The sequence below is a fragment of the Perissodus microlepis genome, chromosome 18, assembly GCF_051167445.1.
Source record: "Perissodus microlepis isolate ML-2025 ecotype Zambia chromosome 18, ASM5116744v1, whole genome shotgun sequence".
NCBI lineage: Eukaryota > Metazoa > Chordata > Actinopteri > Cichliformes > Cichlidae > Perissodus > Perissodus microlepis.
Genome location: NC_140478.1, coordinates 19,694,841 through 19,718,035, shown reverse-complemented (window position 1 = coordinate 19,718,035; position 23,195 = coordinate 19,694,841). Strand labels below are relative to the sequence as shown.

The 23,195-nt window shown below is 39.9% G+C and overlaps 1 protein-coding gene across 2 annotated transcripts; it reads left to right on the top strand.

Annotated features, from left to right (window-relative positions):
• Position 1: 1 nt before the first annotated feature.
• snap47 (synaptosome associated protein 47) lies at positions 2–6,856 on the top strand. 2 transcript variants are annotated; one of them, XM_084911834.1, is made up of 5 exons: positions 2–110; positions 850–1,375; positions 1,499–2,007; positions 2,311–2,435; positions 5,295–6,856. In XM_084911834.1, the coding sequence occupies exons 2-5, from the start codon at positions 879–881 to the stop codon at positions 5,439–5,441; spliced, it is 1,278 nt and encodes a 425-aa protein (XP_084767960.1). In that variant the 5' UTR covers positions 2–110; positions 850–878; the 3' UTR covers positions 5,442–6,856. The 2 variants fall into 2 exon arrangements, with proteins under 2 accessions (XP_084767960.1, XP_084767959.1); XM_084911833.1 differs by lacking the exon at positions 2–110 and adding an exon at positions 476–717.
• The last annotated feature ends 16,339 nt before the right edge of the window (positions 6,857–23,195 follow it).

Sequence of the window (23,195 nt, the reverse complement as noted above, 5' to 3'; positions counted from 1 at the left end):
GTAAACAAGCCCTCGGCTAGCTATTTAGCAAGCTCAGCTGTCAGGGCTTGGACAGCGGGGGAACTGTGAGGGGAAAAGCTAACTGGAAGATTAATTCGCCATTACACCGCGTACGTATTCTCACGTTTCTGCCACATTTGAAAATCTGGTTAAGCTAGAAAAAGATACTAAGCTAAGAAAAACGCAATTTTCCACTATGACAAGCCGCTACACATTAGCGCATGTTGGGACTCCTGAACGACGCACATATAAAACCGTTGCTATTTATATTTTGTCACGACACATACATATATATATTTAATACATTTATATTAACGTTATGTTTTTCGTATCGATTGGAAAGCGCCGAAACCGCCGCCGCTGTCATTATTTTTCGCCAGACATTTTCGCAATAGCGCTTCTTTTTTTTTTTGACAGCAAGTTTTTTCCCCCCCCCCAAGTCGGACGGTAAATACGGCCGTGCTCGAGCGTGACGTCACTTCCGCAACAAACAGCCGAGTTACTGAGAGGACTACGAGGTAACGTAATGCCCAGCCCGGTGTTGACGATTAATGTGGTGTGGGTTTAATTGCACCGAGAGGATATAAAACACGTTAAAAGGGTTATAACATTATAATGACGCACGCGTAATGCGGTCAGCTGGCTACAGAGCTGAAGCTGCCAGTGTGAACGCCTCGACTGAGCTCATCTTGCTGTCTGGATTACACTCAAAAGAAAGTATGTTCTTCATCACGACTCGTAGATCACTCAGTACAAAGTGCTTCTGATGTAATTTCATCTTAACCTGCAGCAGTACCTGTTTGTATGATGTTGTCATGTTAAACTGATACCTATTTGTCCCCCTGACAGGTGAATCTGTCTTATCTCCTTCCATCACAATGAGCCGGGAAGTTCCCATCCACAGCTGGCCAGGCTCCTATTACATCAACAGTGAGAAACGGTGGGAAAACGGAACCCTCTCTCTCACCAGAACCACGGTGTGCTTCGTCTCCAACCAGAGCAAGGAGAGTCTTGCCAGCTTCCGTCTCTCGAGGATCGTGGAGATCAAGATGGAGTCATCTAGTTTCATCTTCAGCACTCTCACAGTACTTGAAGAAGGCAACGTGAAACATTGGTTTGGTTCCCTTAAGCCCAATAGGGTGGTGGTTTATAATGTGTTAGAGCATTTCTGGAGAGAGCGGCTTCTCTCTCCCAGCTCAGAAGCCCAGCGGGCTGAGGCTCAGCCTTCGAAGGGAAGAGAGCTGATCAGCCTGGTGGAAGGGGCCCAGAAAAGATTGGAGGACACTGGCAGAGTCCTTGGCCATCAGGGAGAGCAGTTTGACAATATGATGCAGGGCCTGGAGAAGATTGACTCTGACTTGGGCGTGGCTGACAAGTAACTATCTTAAGATATTTTTAGTTATTGAAGTTTTGCACATGTCTTGTTTATATTGCTTGGCTAACTATAACAAGGCCTAATTTATGACTAACATCAGTTCCTCCTGCCTCTGTATTACAGACTTCTGTCAGAACTGGAGTCTCCTTCCTGGTGGCCTTTTGGTAAACTCCCCTGGAAGACCCAGCAGGATGCAAAGGCCGATGATGCTGCGAGAGCTGCAGCTGCTGCTTCTTCTTCAGCAGCCAGGGGCTCCAGCAGAAATAAGTTAATCACAAGCATCCCAGCAGTGCTGTCCAAAGGTGGAGAATCGGACTTGAAGCCTGGATGTTTGTCGGTGCTAGTGTCCTCGCTGGAGGTGCGAAACACAAACTGCCAGCTCCTTCACAGATTTGAGCGAAATGAAATTGATGAAATCAGGGTGCACAGCCCCTATGAGATTACCATCAGGCAGCGTTTCATCGGGAAGCCAGACATATGTTACAGGCTCCTGTCCGCCAAGATGCCAGAGGCTTTGTCCGTGTTAGAGATGCAGTACAAAAAGAAGATAGAGTTCACAAGCGAATACACAGATTTTAAGACAACTCCAGTTTCATCGCCACGTGACACAGAAGGGAAAAGCTGGACTGAAGGTAAGGAACACATCAAAAAATAAATAAAGACACTCTTATTCCACAGTGGTTTCCATGCCTAGTATAGATTTGACCACTAAGTGGCAGTAAAGGTCTGCGTTTCCACCTCTGTGTATTTATAAGTGTGCAGCCACATGTAAAAACATTTCATCATGTTATTGGTGTCTCCTTGACAGAAATGTATTTTGATGAGTCACTTCACCCTGATTGCCTCAGTTGCTGTACTCTGAGTTTACTGTCTGGTTTCCTCATAAACAACATATGTACTCTGCACTTTTTCACCATCTCCACCCATGGAGTCAGGTTTACTGCAGACGTGCCAAGAGACAGAGCTCCCACTGGAGGTCCCCGCTGGAGAGCTGTCCCAGTTGCAGGTGCATGTCTTCCAGCCATCTGTCAGTCAGGCTGAGGCCCAGGAACTCAAACAGGTGAGAAAAGCTGGACTCCCAAATTTATGACTACACTACCGTGGCCTTAAAATGTTTCATATTTGTATTCACAAGACAAGTAACACAAATGAAGAGCCGTGTGTGCTCCGGGAACAGATTGATTCAAATAGGGGTAGCTGCTATTGTAAATAATCCCAGAGTCTCAGCAACACGTATTTTGATGTTTCCAGTCCAAACCACAATTCACCATAATGATTTTTTTTATTTTTCATCCTGTATGTTTAAAATGTTATTTGGTGAGACCACAAACCAATGTCCATCCTGGTTTTAAGAGAGGAAAAGAAACACGGTTAGTTATTTGGTCAGAACCTACAATGTCTTTCCATTCAGAACCTCACAACGCTGAATGCTGTTACAGACACGGTCTGTGGTGGCAAGACCTACACAGTGACGCAAATTCAGACCCGTGATTCGGACACACATTTTTTTTTATAATGTGTGTGTGAATCGCTATTACAGGTTGCTTAGACTAGGATTTTTCATGTAAAACTTTCAGAAAGTTGCTCTTTGTTTTATCATATAATGTTTAAATGATCAAAGTTAATGAGTGACTTCAGTCTACAAGGCTCTACTATATGTAAAGGAAAAAAACTATATTAACATTTACAAGTGAGAAGAAACTAAGCAAATACAGTTAATAATGGTACAAATGTGCCAGTATTGAAATTTGTAGCAGACAAAGATGGCTTTGCATTACATATTAACACATAAACATATTAACTCAAAGTTTTTCATAACATCATTACCGCCCTCAACTCCTCAAATCAAAAACCGAAGCAACAACATACAAATGTCTTGTCAACAACAGCAGTGACACCATAGACAAATACTTTGTTGGGGTTAACAAATAGCTTCATGCTGTAGCTCAGGAGGTAGAGTAGGTCATCTACTAATCTAAAGGTTGGCTGTTTGGTCACTTTGCCAAAGTATCTTTGGGCAAGACCCTAAGTTGCTCTCAGATGCATTTATTGGAGTGTGAATTTTATAGATAGAGGGATAGAAAAAAGTGCTTATATGAATGTGTTTGAATGGGTGAATGAGGCAAGTTGTATAAAGCGCTTTGAGTGCTCCAGTAGAGTAAAGCAACACTATATAAGAACCAGTCCATTTAAGATTTTCTTGCAGCCTTATAGTAGTATATAAAATAATATCTCTGAGGACCTAACAACATTCCTGGCAAGAACTAATATACACAGGGAAAACCTGCAACCTCCACACAGAAAGGCCCCAGCGAGCCAGTGGAATGAAACCCAGGAATTTCTTACTGTGAGGCAACAGTGCTAACCACTGCGCTGCATGTTCGGTCAGTCGGGGATTCTTAAATGTACGTAGAGGTGAATATGAGCGTGAACGGTTGTCTCGCTCTGCAGTAAACTGCCGACCTGACCTCTCACCCCATGACAGATAGGCTCCAGCCCCCTCCTCTGCCTCCAACCTTCTTCATGATAAGCAGAAGAAGATTGATGGATGGATAATAATATAAAAAAGAAACAAGCACACCATAGCAATAACAGCACCAGGCCAATCACTGGCTAGCCTATTGTGTTTTAAATGCCATGTTATCTGCGGCTGATAATGGGTTACATTTCAAAGCGTGCCAGTTTTGCCTTAATGCTATGCTTTTGTACACACCCTGCTCTTACTGTAATCCATGTCAAGATTAGAATCACTGTGGGCCAACTGGTACTGATAACTTGTACTCAGTGTCATGTCCTGCCCTAAGTGCCGTGCCAAATAGTCTTTTTGGTGTCAGCATTTGTATGTTTTATTATTGTTTGTGGTTGGAAATTCCCACTTGCTAAAAATATGCTGTAAGAATATGAAATTGAGTGTGCTGCTAATGCACAGTCCCAAAGTTACCGCACCTAATACACAAGACACTCAGACTTTTTTTTGCTAATATATTTTTTCTTTTAGCTCTAGCCTAAATGTTTGATTTGAAGGGTTTCTACATGACTTAAGTCCCCTAGCCATTATATAAACAGCGGCGAGAAGTGTTCATTTTTACTGTTTTTCTATGACACACTGAAGCTCTTGTGAATGTTAACTGCAAGGTGTGATTCAGTCATGTCCTCTCAGTTTAAATTGTAAAGTCACAGACCTGAGTGAATGAATATCGTTGTTCCTTGGTGTGTATTGACATATTATCTGTTTTTCAAACTGCTAACTCGAGCTGTTTTTGTGCTCAGCTGAAATGTCCACATAAACCAGCCAGAGAACATAATGACATAATGTCAGTGGAGTGTGTGTGTGTGTGTGTGTGTGTGTGTGTGTGTGTGTGTGTGTGTGTGTGTGTGTGTGTGTGTGTGTGTGTGTGTGTGTGTGTGAGGCAGATCATGTAGCATAAAATACTACCAGTTAAGTAACCATAGTGGTAGGGTTTGAGGTGAGTGTTTATTAGGCTTTGCTTGGCACATCACAATATATTAAAACTGTTCCATCAACTACAGCATATGTAGTTGATGGATCATGGTCATGTAGTTGTGATATCCCTTAAAGTCACTGAAAGTAAGGGAAAAAACCCAGTATGATATCACCGATCCCAAGAATCAAGCCAAGACTTCCCCCTCTGTGTATCATCAAGTTTCATCTGCAAAATGAATAACAGCTATTATTGTGGTGAATTCCATTGTTCCTTTCTGATCAGCGCACAATTAACAGCAAGCCTTTCTAATGCTTAAATCAGATGGTTTAAGCGTTAGAAAGGACCAATGTCTATGTCTCTCCATATGTGGTTCACCCTGGTCCACCACTGTGGTGTTGTTTTAATGTGCCTTACTTCTTATTAACACAAAACGTGTCTTTTTATTGTGCTGTGGTGTGTGGGTGTGCTTGCAGATGCTCATGCAGCTAAAGAACCTTGCCTTGGAGGCCGAAACTGAGCTGGAACGCCAGGATGAAGCCCTGGATGTCCTGACGAGCTCCACAGACCGGGCCACCATGCACATAGAGAAGCACACCTGTCGCATGAAAAGACTCCTGTAGTCCTGACGCTTAAGGAGATGCACATAGGCTCAGTGTCCTGAGAAAAACACCGTACACCTTCTTACTGTTCACATGCAGTTTGAGAACCATGAAAAACGCACATCAACAAGGACTTGTGTGTAGTCTCAAAATTAATTTAGTTGCATTTGATGGTCACCAATTCTTGGGAAGTACAGCAATGGCCACTTAAAACAAGACATCTTTAAAGTTTTCACTTTGGTATTAAAAAGAACACAATTGTTTGTTTTAGAGAAAGTAGATAACATGTGGCCGTGCACATTTCTACATGAGAAAACTTGAACTTTTTGCTAAATTGCATCGTATCAATTCTAAATTTGCCTTTCTCAGTTGGAAATGGTCAAAACATTCAATTGGCCATAGCACGAGTAAATGCTCTCCCTGTGAATGCATATTTTTCAGCTGTGGCCTTTGCATTTGACTTTAATTCTCTCAGCTGCACAACATTTTGAAAGGCAGATGTCCTCTGAATACTGGCAAATAGGTGTTAGTATATAAGCCTAATCGGCACATGACAGAAAAAAAATGTAGCCAGTTAACCCCAATTTAAAATATTACCAGTGGGAACCCAATGATGGAGCACATCGATTTTAATGCCCCAGTGATTCATACCGATCAGTCGTGTCACCTGAGTGGGAGCCGGCAGGAATCTCAAGTGCACGTCGTGCGCTCCCTGTGAAGTTGGCAGGTGAAAAATAAGCAGATGATTTCATATTTTCAGGGTAGACAGGCAGCAGTGTACACCCTCCACATCTGCAGTACAGAACAAGACATCCCGAAAGGAAAAGAGAATATATTGTACATTCATTCTGCAGTAACTCATTTAAAACAAGCTGCATGTTGGGTCTCTCTTTGATAATCGACTGCCATTATTTCCTTTTATAACCGTCTCTGTCTTTCTCAGGTTCTGTGTATCACGTATCCCTTTTAGTGTTGCATGTCCCAATAATGCTGCTTTGTATAACATCGAGGGAAAATCTTCCATCAATATCAATATATTGCTGAAAAATGTAAATTTGCAACAAGTTCTTGGACCTTTAAACAGAAAACACTACCGATCCACATCTACTGTATATACCTCTATTCTCCTCTAAGCCTGTATTATCTGTAAATGATACATACAATGTAATTCTGTAATGTTATAACAGTCTGTTGTCGCTGTGAATGTGTAATTAGACACTAGGTTAATTTAAATATATGTCTAGTTTAAAAATCTTATCAATGTTTACTTTTTCCTGTGATAATTACCGTGTCAACGAATGAAACTAAACCGCTCATTCTAAATACAAGGGAAGACCGTCTGCACTATACTACCATTATAAGCAATGAATGAATTCCTTTCACCATTCAAGGTCTGGAAAGCATATAATGTAAATAAAACTGAAGTTAAACAAGTAGTTTGTTTGTTCTTTTTTGAAAGTGCTGCTTACAGTTGCCATAATCTGTATCATTGTGCTTGTCAAAGGTGTGTGCTTCAATGATATGATCACACACTGCAGTCTCCCTTTGCAGGCCTCTTAGCGTCTTTGAGTCTTTTGTTTTGGTTCACCCTCAGTACTTTTGTCAGCAGTGCAGGGTGACATTACTTCGACAAGCAGCTTGTTACAGCATGTTCTTGTTACACTCATTACCTCAAATAACACCCCCTTGAACTAAGTGTAATGTATACTGTCCAGACTAAGATGTGTACTGTAGTACTGTATATTATTCCGTTCACTGTTTTGACTTTATTTCATCAAATAACGAGTCTGGTTTCATTTTTATTATTTTTCTCCACCACACAACCACCAACATGCTTGTTAGTTGCATTCGGGGTGACAGCATTAGCTATAGTGCTGTGCAAATGTCTTGGGTTACCCTTTTTTTTTTAGGGAAATAGGAACTGAAGACTGGCTGCCTTTTGTTCCATTCACTCCCAAGACGATCTCACACTGCTTCAATGATGTTGCTGTCAAGCTCTGGGGAGTATTAGGGCCACGTTTAAATATATATATATATATATATATATATATATATATATATATATATTGTTGATCCTTTTGAGAATAAAACTGATCAGTTGTCTTGTGATACAACATACATCCTCTTAATTGCATTAGGATGTAGACATTGATAACCTTGCATCTGTCCATTAAAAGCCATTTCCTTTTGTGCAAATCCACTCTCCCACATTTGTCTGTTTTTCCATCTGACCAGATGGAGCTTTCTGCACCATCATTTCAACATTCTTAAACTAATCACCACACTGTGTTTATGCACAAAAAGAGAAATGTCCTTCCTTGATGCTCAAACCCATTCTGAAGTACACGTTCACTACTTCACAGGGTATCGCAGCTGTGGTAGTGTGTCTTTAAACAACAACTTTAATCTCCACATCTCTTACTGCATTGGCCATGTGTATGAGATCATTGTTGTGCTGAAAAATTTAAACTGTTGCCCATCAGATTTTTCCAGCTGGCATAGCATGGTTGATGATGGTACTTTCCTGCCTTCACAATTCCATCAATTCTGACAAGATCTACAACACCACTGGCTAAAATGCCCTAGACCATGGCAGAACCTCCACCGTGTTTAACAAATGGCTGTAGACACGCACTTTTGTACCTCTCCCCCGACCTACTGCATACATACTTGCAATGTTGTGAACCATCTGGAGCCTATCTCAGCTGTCACAGGGTGAGAAGCAGGCTACGCCTGCATAGGTTACTAATCTGTCACAGTGAGACAGATAACTAAGGCTGCATCTGAACCCAGGCTTCACTGATGGAGACAGTCCTAATCATTGCACCACAATGACGTCCTACAATAAAAACCAAAAATTTCACATTTGGATTAATCACTTCATAAGACCTGTTACCTGATTTTCAGTCTAGCTTTTATGTAATCTGACATACCTCAGCCTTTTCTCATCTTTCCACTCATTAAGAATGGTTTATTGAAAGTCATCTTTCAAATGAGACCATTTCTGATGAGGCTCACAGAAATTAAATGACCTGACACAGTCCTGTGTTAGGTCATTTTTCCATTTGTATTTTTTTGCTATTTCTTAAAGACCTAACTTTCAGATACTGTTCATCTACTGTAGATGGGTTTTAGTCTTGTCACTTCTTCCTTTTAACTCCACTTGTCCAGTTTCCTCAGATTTTTTAAGATACCCTCCACACCATGCAAGATATTAAAAAAAAGTATTTTTTTTAATTTTAAGTACAAATGAGTGAAAAAGCAGCCAATGTCCAAAGAAAAATATTGAAACACCTTCAGAAAACCTGGAGAACTATTGCTTAAGAAAATCTTGCATGGAAAATGTAAAGAAATGATGGATGATTCAACACTATTACTCAACACTGTATCAGCTAACCATTGTGTTTTTTGGAGCTTGTGAATACTTCTTTATCTCTCATCTTGCTTTGTGACCATAACATGCTCACTCAGCTGTTGCTATTTATAGAAAAAAAAACAACATTTTTTTGTAACAGCTAAAAAAATCTGATTTTCTTTCCCATAGAAAAACAGTGATAAAAAATAAATGACAAACAAAGTAATGCTAAATCTGCTATAAAAACATCACTGCACCAACGCATTAATCATATCTAATTTACCAACGTATATGTCATTCTTTCTAGCTAAAATGTCACATTGGAGCCTACTGATGATGGGAAATGGCAAACCTCTGAAAATGTAGTTTTTCAGGGTGTTTTGCTCCATGATACACATGAACTATATTTATCACAATTTCCATCTCTTCTAAAAAGTGTTCCCCTATATAGCGTCTAGAGAGAAAATGACCATTAAAGAAAGAGATACGACTGACTTTTTTAGATGGAAAAATAGGATTACTATTTGTGGGGACTTGTGAAATGGGCCAGTGAAATGAATTTTAACCAGGCTTTAGGTCTTAACAGAAAGTAATTGGGAAACACACCTCACAGTCAGCTCACATGTGACAAACTGTAACAGAAGACTTGAAAACAGTTCATTATGGTATCGGTCGCTGTGCATGCTGTTGTGAGGAAGTCGCTCACTTTATTCCCTCTAATATTATAACATCCTGTTGGCACCGGGGCTGTTGGCATTGGTTTGACCACCCCAGCTGGACTGCTTTTACCAGAAGGGGGGACTACTTCATGTCAACAGGAGACCACATTTGATTTGGCAAGTGTCTGAGTAATTAATTATGAATCAGGAAGAAGTCTTTCATAAAGAGGTTTGAAAGACTGGCAGCCTCATTCAACAGTTTGGTCCCTGTTAGCATGAACTTATCACTTCTATTAAACAGAGCCCACCAGGAAAGATGTGACACTCAAAACTAAACAAAAAAAGGAAGGCCTCAGTGAGATGTTATGCTTTCTTCTGCACAAGTGAGAATGTTTTTACTGTGGGTCATTTTTTGGTTGATTTCTGTGATAAACAGAGTTTTGAAAGTCCCAAACTCCAGAAGCATACCACATGGTTATGTGAATTCCAATCCTTAAAAAAGGTTAGGGGAAATAGAACACACACTGGCGTGGCTTTCAAGCAGCCTTGCAATACGAGGAAGTGGTGGCGGTCTTGTCTGACCACAGATACACGAGATCCGGCTTTACTTTCCCAATGGATGGTATGAAGACACAAGGGATTTTGCTGGCCTTGACTTCCAAGCCTGTTTACTTGATAGTTCTGTGGTGAGCGCTCTCATTCAAGGAGCGTGTCTGCACTGATGGCCAATCAATCAACTGCTGCAGGGGGAAAAAAAACAGCCAAAGTTTGTGGGCTACAAAGGGCACAAGTCGGTTGCACTGCACTCCAAAATATGGAGTCATGTGACTGCAAGAGAAAAGGGTGTATTCATCATCCCAGAAAAAAACATCCAGCTCTTCAGTGTTTTATGTTTATGTTAAAGTTGAAGCACTTTTCTTTGTGTTGCTTGGCAATGTGTAAATGATGCAGCAATTATAGTTTGAAATTAATGTGTTTTTATATAAATGTGTTTTAGTATTACACATCTATTTTCATGAGTAATTGTTGACGAGGAGCAGATCTGCTATACATAAATAAAATATTAGAGAAATTTCACTTCCACTGCACTATTAGACCATGTCTGAGTCTAATGGCCTGATTTTTGACTCACGTCCTGGACAGCCTGTTTCTAGTGCAGGTGTTTCTGGGTTTCCTTTTGCTGAGGGAGTTTCTGGTTTCAGGAAATAAGGCCTGTTGGTTAATGTTAGAACTGGGAGAAAACATTCCTGTAGGGAAGGTGCTTGAGTCCAACTAGGCGGTGTGTATGTAGTCTCAAACAGAAAATGAGATGACACCAAACATCCTCTTCTTGTTTGTGCGTATCAGTTTGATAACCTTGCCTCTTTTGCTTAGGTCAGATACAAACATTTTTTGCAAGGATGAGATTTAAATTTGAGTTTTATTTTTAAAAATATAAATACACAATGTTTATGAAGCTGCTCTTTGGAAATGTTCTTTCTTTCAGTTTAGTACAATCATAAATGTGCTTTGGTAATGCGGTACTTTCCCAAATGCTGAGCTGCATGATGATATCATATGCCACTGCACATCATTATGCTTTCCTTGGTACTTTGGTTTTCTGGCTTTTGTTTCACCAACCTTTCCCATTTCTGCAAGACAGAGTTAACAGCTAGCCGGCCAAACTAAACATGGCTGTGGTTGTATACAGTAGTATCAGCCTCAAATGAACTCCAAGAGAAACCCCACATTACAATCTACCTGAAATCTGCCAAGGTGTTTGCATTTCTTGTATATGAATGTTATATAACTTGCATAATATTACTTATAGTGATATACACGCAAGTCCTGAGAATGGCTCAGTTTATATCGAGTGCAATGTGCAGCTAGCAGACTACAAATGTATGTACTGATTGACTGAAACAGTTTTCAACAGTTTTCAACTTGATTTTGCTAGTGTGGTACATCACTTTCTTATTTATTTTACTCTTTTTTGCTGTACAGTTCATTGTGAGTGCTTGACTTAATATAAAGTGTTTACAAGCACTGTGTGCCATTACTCAGAAGTTGTACGTCAGATCATATTCTTATCTATCATGATTCCTGTGCTCATGTAGGATTGCATTCTCTCATTCACGCACGAATACAGGGTCTGATAATATGGTGAAAAACGAAAATATTGTTCTAGCAAAATGATCCTTAATGTGTACTCATGGGAATCAGTAGATGGCAGGAGTGGGTTGCTGATGGTCAGTTTTCCATCCATTGATCCATCCATTTTCTTAGCAGCTTCAGAGTCGCAGGGGGTGCTGGAGCCTAAGAGGAGAACCTGGCCCTGGTCTCGTTACCAGTCAATCACAGCATGAAATTTTCATTGACTAAAAAAAAATTAATTTACCGTAATTTATTTGGTTGGTGTTGTGTTGGAAAGAGTGTGTGTGTATGTTGGGGGAGTGTCCACCAGGTATATGAAATGCATTTAAATGTTTACGTTACACTCTGTTATTATACAGTATATCATCATAGAAATGGTTTTATTTTTAAAGTCAGTATTACATTTTTTCCACGCTTTTTTCATTACAATGATAATAGCCCTAGTAACAGCAGTAATAATAGCAATAGTAATACTTATAGTAGTAGTAGTAGCAATAAAAATTTCATTGCAGGTCTTGTTTATTTTCTTTGGAAAAACCAAATCTCTAAATACATTTCATTTTTCTTCTTAAGGTGTATGAGAACACAACAATCCAGACCTGCAGCTTTGGCAAGTTTGAGGGCTCCTTTTTGTGATGACTGGATTATGTATTCATTAAAAGTCCATCTATACAGCTCCCCAAACAGGTTGTCAGGCCATAAGCCAGCTCGTACCGCATCAGAACTTTTACAAGCAGGCCCCCCAGAAATCTTCAGCGAGGCTGTTTTTAGTGGCTCTTACTGCAAATGGAAACACTTAGCTCCCACGATAAATTACCCACCCGACTGATGCCACACTGCACAGACCCCCAGCTAGTTGCAGACATACTATGGATTTATATTTCAACATTAGTTTCTCTTGGCATTTGCTATGCTATGGTGACTCTGGGTCCCATGAACCGATAAGAGGACAGAAAGAGGAAAAGAAAATTAATCACACAAAGGTTGTTGCACTAGCGTGCAGCCTGCAGGCCCGATGGTTTGATTAAAGTTACGGATGTGTCACCCGTCACCTCAGTGGGTCTGACTCGGGGGTCATTTCGGGATAAAAATAGACTTTGTTGGTTACTCATTTTCTCTGCAAAGTAAATAGCCATTAGTGCAGCAGGCCAATGATCTCAAGGGCAACACTAGTGTTCAGGCTAAACTACTGTTTATGCTATAGTCGGATGATTAAAAGCACCAATGGGGTACAGGAGACATGCTTTTAAATAGCAAAAACAATGATGATGGTGCTCTTGTGAACACAGTCCACTGGGGTCAAGTTGAGCCCCTGTGAATACATGCTTAAAAGCATTTGGCTTAAAGCGCTGCGTTAAATGTCGAGGTGTGTTAGAAAATAAAAACTTCGTGTTTGACCCTCTCTAAGAGTGCCCATGTAATAATCTTAATTATCATTCCAGCTAACTTATGCGTTTGACCACCTAGTGATGTAATTGCAGCTGACCAAATAGATTGTTGTTGAAATATTGCCCTGCTGTTATAGGTACGTTGTGACAGCGTTGTGTGTTCACCGAGGGCCGGCGCAACCATAACAAACACAGCTGAATCTGGGGTTTACATTTCAGCAGGATGACGGCGCATGCAGCGTCTGGGTGGAACTTGGGAAAAGGAGCCTGGGCTGACAGCCTGGTCTGGCTTCCTGCCAACATGGTAAAAACAGCCTTGTCAGAGGGGCCTGTGAAGTTACTGTCCATATGCTACAGTTTGTGAACGCAGATAGCTTTACATCAACACAAAGCTTGAAGGATGTTTGACTAAACCGTGCCAGTACAATAGACCGGGTCTGTAATGAGGGTGGGGACCATCGAGTTGAGACTGGAATAATTGTGACATTTTCTTTTGAAAATTCCAAAAGGAAGCTGCCAGGCTAATACCATCCAGGACTTGTGATTTATGAAGTCAACGCAACCACAATGGAAAGAATAATTGCAATCATTTTGGTTTAAGAATGCGTTTAATTTAGAAATGAAGTGAAACTTCTGTTGTGTGCACATGTCCTTCAACTACTAAGAGACAGATTTGATTTTCTGTATGTTTTTACTTGAATGTCTGCTGAAAGAGGTTTCCTCATAAATTATTTGATTTCATCAGAATTTGCAAAAGAAAAGCTACCAATGAAAAAAGAAAAAAACAAACTCAAGTTGATTCAACCAAATTTCAAGTTTCTTCTCTCTACTTTTCTCAGTCTCTATAACGTGTCCTCTTTTTGTGGGTTTATTTCCATAAGTGCAAGGAATTTTTGGACAACACCTATTTTGTGGAAACTCCTTCCGCAATACCCAAACGTTTTGTCCACGTAACCTCAAGGGAGCAGCCAGCAACTATGTAATTGGAGAAGATTGAGTACACACAGTGAGACCATAGTCTGGTGAACTATTGAGAAGCTGAAACAAAGATTAACAGATGTTTACCCAGCCATGCCATATGTGAAGTGGATACTAAACCTATGCACAACATGTGTGACTGGCAGACAGAAACATTATGAACCTTTGACCCAGTGTCCATTACAGGTTAAGAAAAACTATAATGCCAGTTGACCATGGAGCCAGTGCAAAACAATGACGTGCTACCCTGTTTGGTTTTCCTCTAAAAGGAAATCTAGTGTTCCTCAGGATATCATTCAGGAATCCCCTTTTACTGATGGAAACCATGAAGCCGTCAAAACAGAGCTCTGTAATTTAGCTGCCTGGTTTCAATTAAAGCATTGAATATCAAAGACAATCACTCCCATTTTAATGTGCAATTTTTATGTGTTCCCAGTTTATTTTGATGGAAAATTTGTGGGTGGAGCACTTGCTAATTGGTATGGAAAACTTGCACCTGTGGTAGACCAATGTTTTGAAAGTCAGAAGCATTGAATATTTGCGTTCTTTTCTTCTGAGAAAGAGCCCGGCTTTATCCAAAAAACAATTCCAGACTGGAGCTGATGTGTAGGATTGTCTGGAACAAATTGGTTGTGAGTTTTTCAGGCTCATGGCGCAGCATAATTTGTCATTTATCACAACCACGGAGCAACTATTTAACCATTAATTTACCACAAGATACTTGAATTGCAAATGAATTTAAAAATATTTAATACCAGCAGACATTAAATGTTCCAAGATGACAAATATGACAACGACGGTATAATCATCTACTTTGCTCTTTGATGTATTCTTTATCTCTGAAGCACTGGGTCTTGAGTATTTCTGGACTTGCTTTGCTACGTATACCCAACATACCCTTAAGAAAAAGGCATTCAATATTAGCTGCTACTACCATCTAGCATTCCAGTATTGTTGCTTCAGGGTGGCTTTGTGAAGGAAATCCTGTTTGTGCTTTATTCCCTACTACTGCTGTCAGCACTGATACACTTTGTTCATCTACCATTTTTCATATTTGCTGTCAGTCCACCTCAAGTTGGAAGCCAGAGTTTCCTGTCTGTGTTCTAACAGCTTCGACAATTCTTGCCAACTTTCTGTTAAAACTATGAGGGTCACTGCTTTACTTTATCACGCCACTTTCTGCATCTGAAAATGCAATTACTGAGCAGCATTTGTTGGTGAGCAACATTATGTTTCCTTTATGGTATGTTCTTTCTGTCTGCATTGTTTAGGTGTCTGCTGGTTTGCCATTATGCAAATCCTAAAATGATTTTTTTAGGCTTGAACTCACACGTTTAAAGGTATTGTAGTTGTATGATATTATTATTTAATAACAGTGTAATAACAATGTCTGCAGAATCATTTTAGGGCATTTTGTGGCTGTTTTTCACTCTGTATGGATGCGTGTGTGGGATGGGTCTATCAAGACATTCCTTCCATTATGGTGAAAGAGAGGTGGAATCACTATGTCTATATATGTAACAAAATGAGTCACTTTCCACCATCCTCTGTGGTTTTCAGGACTACAGTGAGATCCGTATGTAACTGTGTTCTGTCATTAGTGGTAAGCTTCAATCTCCAAATTAGAGGGGTAAATCATTAAAAATTGCTTTCATGTGTAAACAGGAAGACGTATAATGAGTCTTTCCCTTTTCATAAAACAACTGGCTGACATATACAGGGGAAAGATAATGTATTTAGACACAGGATTCACCAGTTTTCTGCATTAGTTTTTTTAAATGCTCATCTTCATTTAAATATTAGTAACATGCTTAATAATGACATCACACCAGCAATTACAGTTTTAATGGGTATCAAGCGCCAAGATCTGGCTTCTTCTCCTTACCTCATTAAGCATTTACCTTTATGACTTTAGGCTGGATTTAGCTGAGTACCAAATAACAAATTAAATTATAAATTTAAAGGCAGATCATTCCAAATGCTTTGCTTGTTTTTTCTTACAGTGGAGTTCATCCAGCTCTGTAGTGATTATGGCCATTGAAAAATGAACAACTTTTGGTATAGTAATGGAAAATGCCTCGTAGAATTACCGTAAGCACACAATCATTATCGTTTCATTGTTTTTTTGTTGTTGTTTTTTAAAAAAAAGTATTAAAAGCAATATACTTCCATATTTATGAGCAGAAACTTACATTCAGTTTTATACTGCAAGCATTACAGAAGATACACTGCATTCAATGCACTCTAATTCATTCTTAAACTCCAATGAGTGACAGACCAGAGTTTTGCTTGGTCCCTTACTTGTTCACACCCATTGTTGTCAAGATCCTTAACTTGATTTATAGCGTTCTAATGTTTCACTGTGTTTAAGAGCTTGAGTTTATTAGTTTGGTCCTCACAATTTGTTTTCCGGAGAGATATGACGGACCTCTGAGAAAGTCAATTTTGTGGTTGTTAGCTCAGTTGCAGTGTTATGAAGCAGCTAGAGACATAACAGTCTCCAGTCCTACAGAAACATATTTTTCAATGACGGCATGAGAACATCTCGCTGAGGTGACGCTGAAATCAACCGAGCATAGATGTCACAGCTTTGCGTAAGCAGCAAACCAGACCTGACCATGTAAAAGAAAATTAGTTGCTTTGTTTTAGGCACTCATGAGATCTGAACTGTTTTGGACTGCTTTGCAATAATATTCATGGTTATAGACCCCTATTAACCTCCTAGGATGATTGTTTTAGTTTTATATGCCCACTGAGCAGTGATATTAAATTTTTTTTCCAGGTGTCAAATAAAGTTATCATTTTATAAAGTCACATACTGTGATTTTGTTATGGTTTTTACATGTGCACACCTGTGCTTGATACATTCTCCTTGAAGTCTTTGGGGAGGTAGTAACCACCATCGATTATGTGAATTCATTCTGCACTTTTATAGTCTACTGAAAAAGGTATTGAGAACCAGAGAAGCAGTAAATGAGCACTCAGCTATGAGACCATGTCTGGTTTTATTATTACCTTCATATGACATTTCACTCATTACTCCCTTATAAAGAATACCAGAATACCAGAGCTTTTTGTCTTCCAAATCATTTAAAGTAACTTCTACGCATGCTATGATTTTAGACTATCTTGCTTCAATCAGACTTTTCTGTTTCCTTCTCAATCATTGAGGGATTCACTCCGTTATGGAGTATCCTTAAAACATATGCAAAGGACAGCCCTTCCTTTCCGCTGATCAAGTATCTTCGCTCTGTTTCGCCTGTCAAAGTGAAGCTACATCTGGGAATTTTTCTCTACAGTGACTAAGCTGTAATCTGAGGCTTGCAACTCACTCCTGGAGACTGTGACCTCTTGTGATTTGGGCTTATGCTGCTGCTTAAACAAGGCCACCATACCAGAATGAAGTGGGACGTGGGTTTTACAGGCCCACCCGCAAGGAGAAAGCAGCTATTTCCTCTCCATAAATCAAAATGGACATCCTCTGTCAAGGGGTTTTCGATAGTAAAGGACCATGTTCATTTTAAAATAAAGCTAAATTCATTGCTACACATGAGCTTTTGTGCACCAACGGATTTACAGTCTGAACTATGTACTTGAGTAATGTATTTTTAAACCAAATGACCATTAAGTGTTCAACTGAAACATTTTAATATACCACAGAAATTCACAGACAGGGGTGGGCAACTCCAGGCCTCGAGGGCCGGTGTCCCTGCAGGTTTTAGATGTGTCCTTGAACCAACACAGCTGATTTAAATGGCTAAATTAGCTCCTGAAGTTCTCCAGAGGCCTGGTAATGAACTAATCATGTGATTCAGGTGTGTTGACCCAAGGTGAGATCTAAAACCTGCAGGACACCGGCCCTCGAGGCCTGTAATTGCCCACCCCTGGTATAGATGGATATAGCCACAATAAAGTTGCCCACTGGTTTCTGTGCCCCACTCCATTTTGAAGGCTTACTGTTAGCATTTTTGGTCACCACTATCATAGATAGATAGATAGATAGATAGATAGATAGATAGATAAGATGGTTAAGCACTAACTAATAACTTAGCACATATCTGTGTTGTGTGTCTGGTGTTACAGTGCTAGTGCTAATGGTTACCTTAGCAATTCCACCAACACTAGCAAGCTTGGTTAGCTAGTTGCATCTATACAAAGATATCATCCAACAAAATAAAGAAATACTGGAATAAGACTTACCAAAACAGCAGGAAAGATGTTTTGGATGGGCTCTACCACACAGCAACTCATAATATTTGTCAAATAACCACACTAAAAAGAGTTAACAATGGCAAAACACAATGGAGACTAGTGCTAGTGAGGTCTAGCAGCACCTGTGACTTGCTAAATCTTAAAAATTTCAGTTGTTAAAGAAAAGAAAGAAACAAAAACAAATGCATATATTTATTATTAATTGGTAAGCTAGTCTTTATACCATGTTAGTTTCAGGCCAAATTGGCATTTTAACGTGGGCCTGTGAAGACTTTTTCCATTGACTTAATTTTTCAGTCCCAGAAGTTGCTGCTTGGAGAAAACACCAAGGGAGTCCTCTTAATGTTCCATCCAACTGTTGCATGTAAATTTATTCATTCTCCCATTAGTTGTGTACAATCACTGCCAACTCCTGAATTTTTCCCACAAAGGCATACTTATATACTAGGGGTGCAACGATACACAAAATTCACGGTTTGGTTCGGTTCGATACTTTGGTGTCACGGTTCGATATTTTTTCGATACAAAAAAAAAATGTTCATGCCTTTTTAATTTGTAATTTATATAAAATATATATTTTAACTCAAAAGTACAGTTTTTAAATTTAATGTTGCTGAAACAACAAAGTAATAAAAAAAATAAATCTATCTGATGGAGAAATCACTCATCTTTGGAAAAGAGAGTTTATTACAGAGAAATGGCTCTTTCCAAAATAAAAGCTATACTATACACTTCTTCTGGGCTATATTCTCAGCAGCATATTAAACATATCAGGTCCCCATAAGGAGAATCATGTGCTAACGGCTGTCTAAATGACTTGGATAAAGTTTGTAGCATGCGTGCTTGTTGTTTTTGTCTGCTTCCACTTGTCTTTGCACTAGGATGATGTCGGCGTAAATGTGCAGTCATATTCATTGTGTTCCCACTAGTGCTGTCAGCGTTAATCTGAAATGACGTTAACGCCACAACACGGCAAATCTCCGTTAACGAGCTACCGCGGATCGCCCCGTGAGTGGGGCTGGACGGCCAACACGTTAACAAGCTAACTGCGCTAACGCACTAGTTCCCACCAATGTAATTGAGCATTGCGTGGCACATCCAACATACTGTTTTACTTTTGTCCATGACGCGCTTACCTTCAGGGTCATACGTCACATGAAAACCAAAATAGTTCCAAACGCCAGATCTGAATGAGGGTGGGGGAGGTTCAATTTGCCATGTTGCAAGGAGAGCTTAACTTCTGTCTCGCTAGCTTGCCCTGCGCTCAGTGAATCTGCGTTCGACTACTCCGCCTAGGCTGCACTGTCGAGCGCAGATCCACTGAGCGCTCAACACAGACAGCATCGTCAGAAGGAAAGGTGATAAAATAAATTACAAATTTTGTATTGTTCAATACATATGCGTACCGAACCGAAAGCACTGTATCGAACGGTTCAATATCGATACGAATATCGTTGCACCCCTATTATATACCTCTGATATACCTCTGCCTTCTGCAGCTGACCTGAGCTTACATCACCACCAATGCATTAGGTTATATCTGGCTATATCTGGTGATTAATATGACTTGCACACTTCAGAATTCCTGACAAATGTGATTTTTCTTCCCGTCACTAAAACAATTACCACCATTTTCTTTGTGATGTGGTTTTCTGTCGGGACCAGGGGTTATGGAACGCACACAGACGAGTCATGACATGACTCACAACCAGCAAAGCACATCCACAAATATGTGCCTGATGTCAATGACACCACGTCTCGAATATTAAAAACACTCATATCCCTGAGAAAATATCAGGCAGTAATTACACATTTCCTCTGAGATATGAAAATTATTAAAATGTGCTTCAGACAGACTAGCAGTGAAATCATTATGAAACTGGGGAAAGAAATGAAGATAAATCTCTTGCAGGCATGCATATGTCTATCACCCATTTGTAACTTGTACAAAATCAATCCCTAGCAGCCTATGCGATTGGTATTTGTATTGCTATTTGCAGTGTAAATACACAGGAACAATTCAGCCAAAGTGCTTGACTGAGACTCTGCAGAGCTGCGTGCAGCTTGGGAAGCACCCATAAGTAGTATTGTGTTTGTGTATTGATAACAGAACATAGTCTTATGTGATATAAGTTCTGTAATAATTCCTTTATTAATACATCGAACATTTATCAGCTGTTATGGAAGAAAATACTGTTTCACTGCAAAGTCCGACTTTACTCTGCACTTTACTGTCTCCCCTGGTGAGTATAAAAGTGTAAGCACATTTACAACACTGGGATACTAGAAAAACATCCATCAAAAACGAGGAGTGCCCAGTCCCAGCTCTGGATAAAGTCCATATCTGTGGTGAAGAAACATTTGTACTCCATGACCTTTGGGGTAAGACCCTTATAACTGCATGACAACCAGTTTCATACACGGAAAACTGGCCTCCCCTCAGCAAAGAGCTTGACAGAGAAGCGAATCTTGCCCATCATACCTCTCCTCTTGTTTGATTTGGTCAATATACAGCACCAGTGGTAACTGTTATTGTAGGGAGCTCCCCATTGATCAGTAGTGGAACAGAATCCAGATCCAGCCAGCTGGGGCTGTTAGCTGGGGAAGCCATGTTCTTTGCAATGAGGTAATACTTCAGACATCTACAGCAGGTTCTAATTATGCCAGAACAACTCAGTGTCTGGCTGTGTTTGGCTAGAGGATTAGCCAACACAAGCCAATCTACTCTTCTCTGTGCGTAAGCCATAAAGGCCAAGGGGATGCCCTCATACCGCCCAGCTTCGTCACTGAGTGCTTGTGAAATTCTCCAGAGCGAAATATGCTGAAAAAGTATAACCAAGTTGTGAGGTTACATATTATGTTTGTGGTCTCTTTCAGTCTTTGAGTTACAATGTTTAATGTCCTCCCTGCGCCTATCAGCAGTGATAATGCAGTAATGTAATTTAGTTTAATTTTGAACGTTACATTTGATAACGTTAAAACCCCCATTGTTTTAGACCTTTTAACCTTTAGCTGTGTCACAACACAAGGGGGTGCTACAGTATCTTTGTGCTATTTTGCTGATGTAGCAGACAAAGGACTAACAGGGTAAAGGCCATGTGTTTAAGGTCAGGGCTTATGTTTAATTTAAGCAACCAATTCAACATCTTAGAGGAGCAAAATGATTAAAAGTTCCTGTATTCAAGACTATACTGCCATTGGTGTAAAATATTCTCAATGGTTACAGTTTCGTGCTTTTCTTCATTCAGTCAAGGTTTCTTTTTTATGAAGTCATAGTTTCAATATGTGTCTTTTTGTGTAATTAAACTTACATTTCCATTCCTGTAAGAAAATTAAAGGCTTCACGAACAACATCCCAGTCTTAAAATAAGAAGGTATAACAAGAGCAAAACTGCTCTTTGCAATGCAACCCTTGATTTGAGTAAATTGTAAACTGTAAGTTGACAGTGATTAACACAAAAACATTGGTTGCTATAGCCACCGATTAGCAGAGTGTGTAACAGAGATGCCTGTGGATATACTCACATACAGTACCTGGCAATTACATTCAATCTGTTTTAATTGCCCCTTTTTGAACAACTATAATTCAGCTTTCTTAAAGTGTTGAACATGCATCTGCAAAAGAAACATGCAAGCAAAGTGTGCCCGTAACACCTTGCATGCACGCACTTGCCACAGCTCAACAGTAGCTGCAAATACAATCTTGAGTTTAAATTGCACACATGGCAAAGTGGCTGCCCAGCCTCAAATCTCATCATTACCAGTGCTGCAGGGGACGAGAGAACCCCTTCTGTAGTCCCACTACAGAAATAGAGTGGTGACAGTTTAATGGTCTCTGGGCTCAGAGAACCACACCCTTGCCAGCCTATATGAAAGACCCTACTCCCACCACAGCTTGTGACGTCAGGTGCTTGAACCTGCTCTGCAAAACTTTCTGGCATTGTTAATAGTCGGGAGGGTTAAATTCCCTTTAAGTGATGACATTACTGTGCGTGACTACAAATGGAAAGTTTTTTTAGGCCTGCATAACTGTCAAGGCTCCAAGTGCTAATATTTACTTCTCATTTATTTATGCTAATCAGTAACAATTGGATTTTTTCGTAATGATTGGCAATTTGATATGGATAAATAATTAAAAGCTGGAAGGAGATGTACATTTTTTTCATACTTTGGGAATTATTTTTCTGTTGATATGAGAACCTCATTTCATTGTAATAAATTTTTTATTCGCCAGCTCCTGTCCACTACATCCATGCTGAATATTCATTAATTTTCCCCTTAAAGACTTTTCCAAATAATATGACTACTTTTTCTGGTGCACTCACTGAGCCATCTGCGTGGAGAATTACAATCCACAGACTTTCTGTCTCTCTCAGCCCCGTAGTCCACAACATGGGGACCTGGTTGAGACAACTGCTGAAAGTTTGCTGGAGCAGCTTTGCTGGCCTGACAGCGTTTGGTGTGAGACACTCCAGATGGGATCCCACACTTTGAGCTTTCCTAATGACCACCAGTATCGCTAGAACCATAAGTTAAAACCTTTGATGTGACAGGGAAGGAAGGAACATCATTAATAAAAATAATGAGGCAGATGGGTGCTCTAATGGGTGCCTGAAGTACACACTGAGGAGTCAGTCAGGGGTGAAGACATCGGATGTGTTTGTTAGGACACATTCAAATATAGAAACCGGATGCTTGGGTGATTTTGACCTTGAATAACCACATGTCAGGCAACTTTGCCAAATATCAGATTCAGTGGATTCCACCACCTTCACGGCTGCATGTAAGCTTTCCCCTTCTGTGATATGAAAAACAGTAATATAATCACAGTACTGAAAAAAATGGATCAAATTTAAAGCCACAAAGGCCTTTTTTATTTTGCACATTTTTCTCCTTTTCAAGAAGTTCAAACACTATTTACCACCAAGATAATATGGCTCAGTTCTGTCAGCTTTATAGTTTAGTAAGCTAAAAAGTCTTTGCCTCAAGCGATATCACTTAAAGCAGTCTATTAGATTTCATGAAGCTCCCATCTCCCTTGTTACTCAAC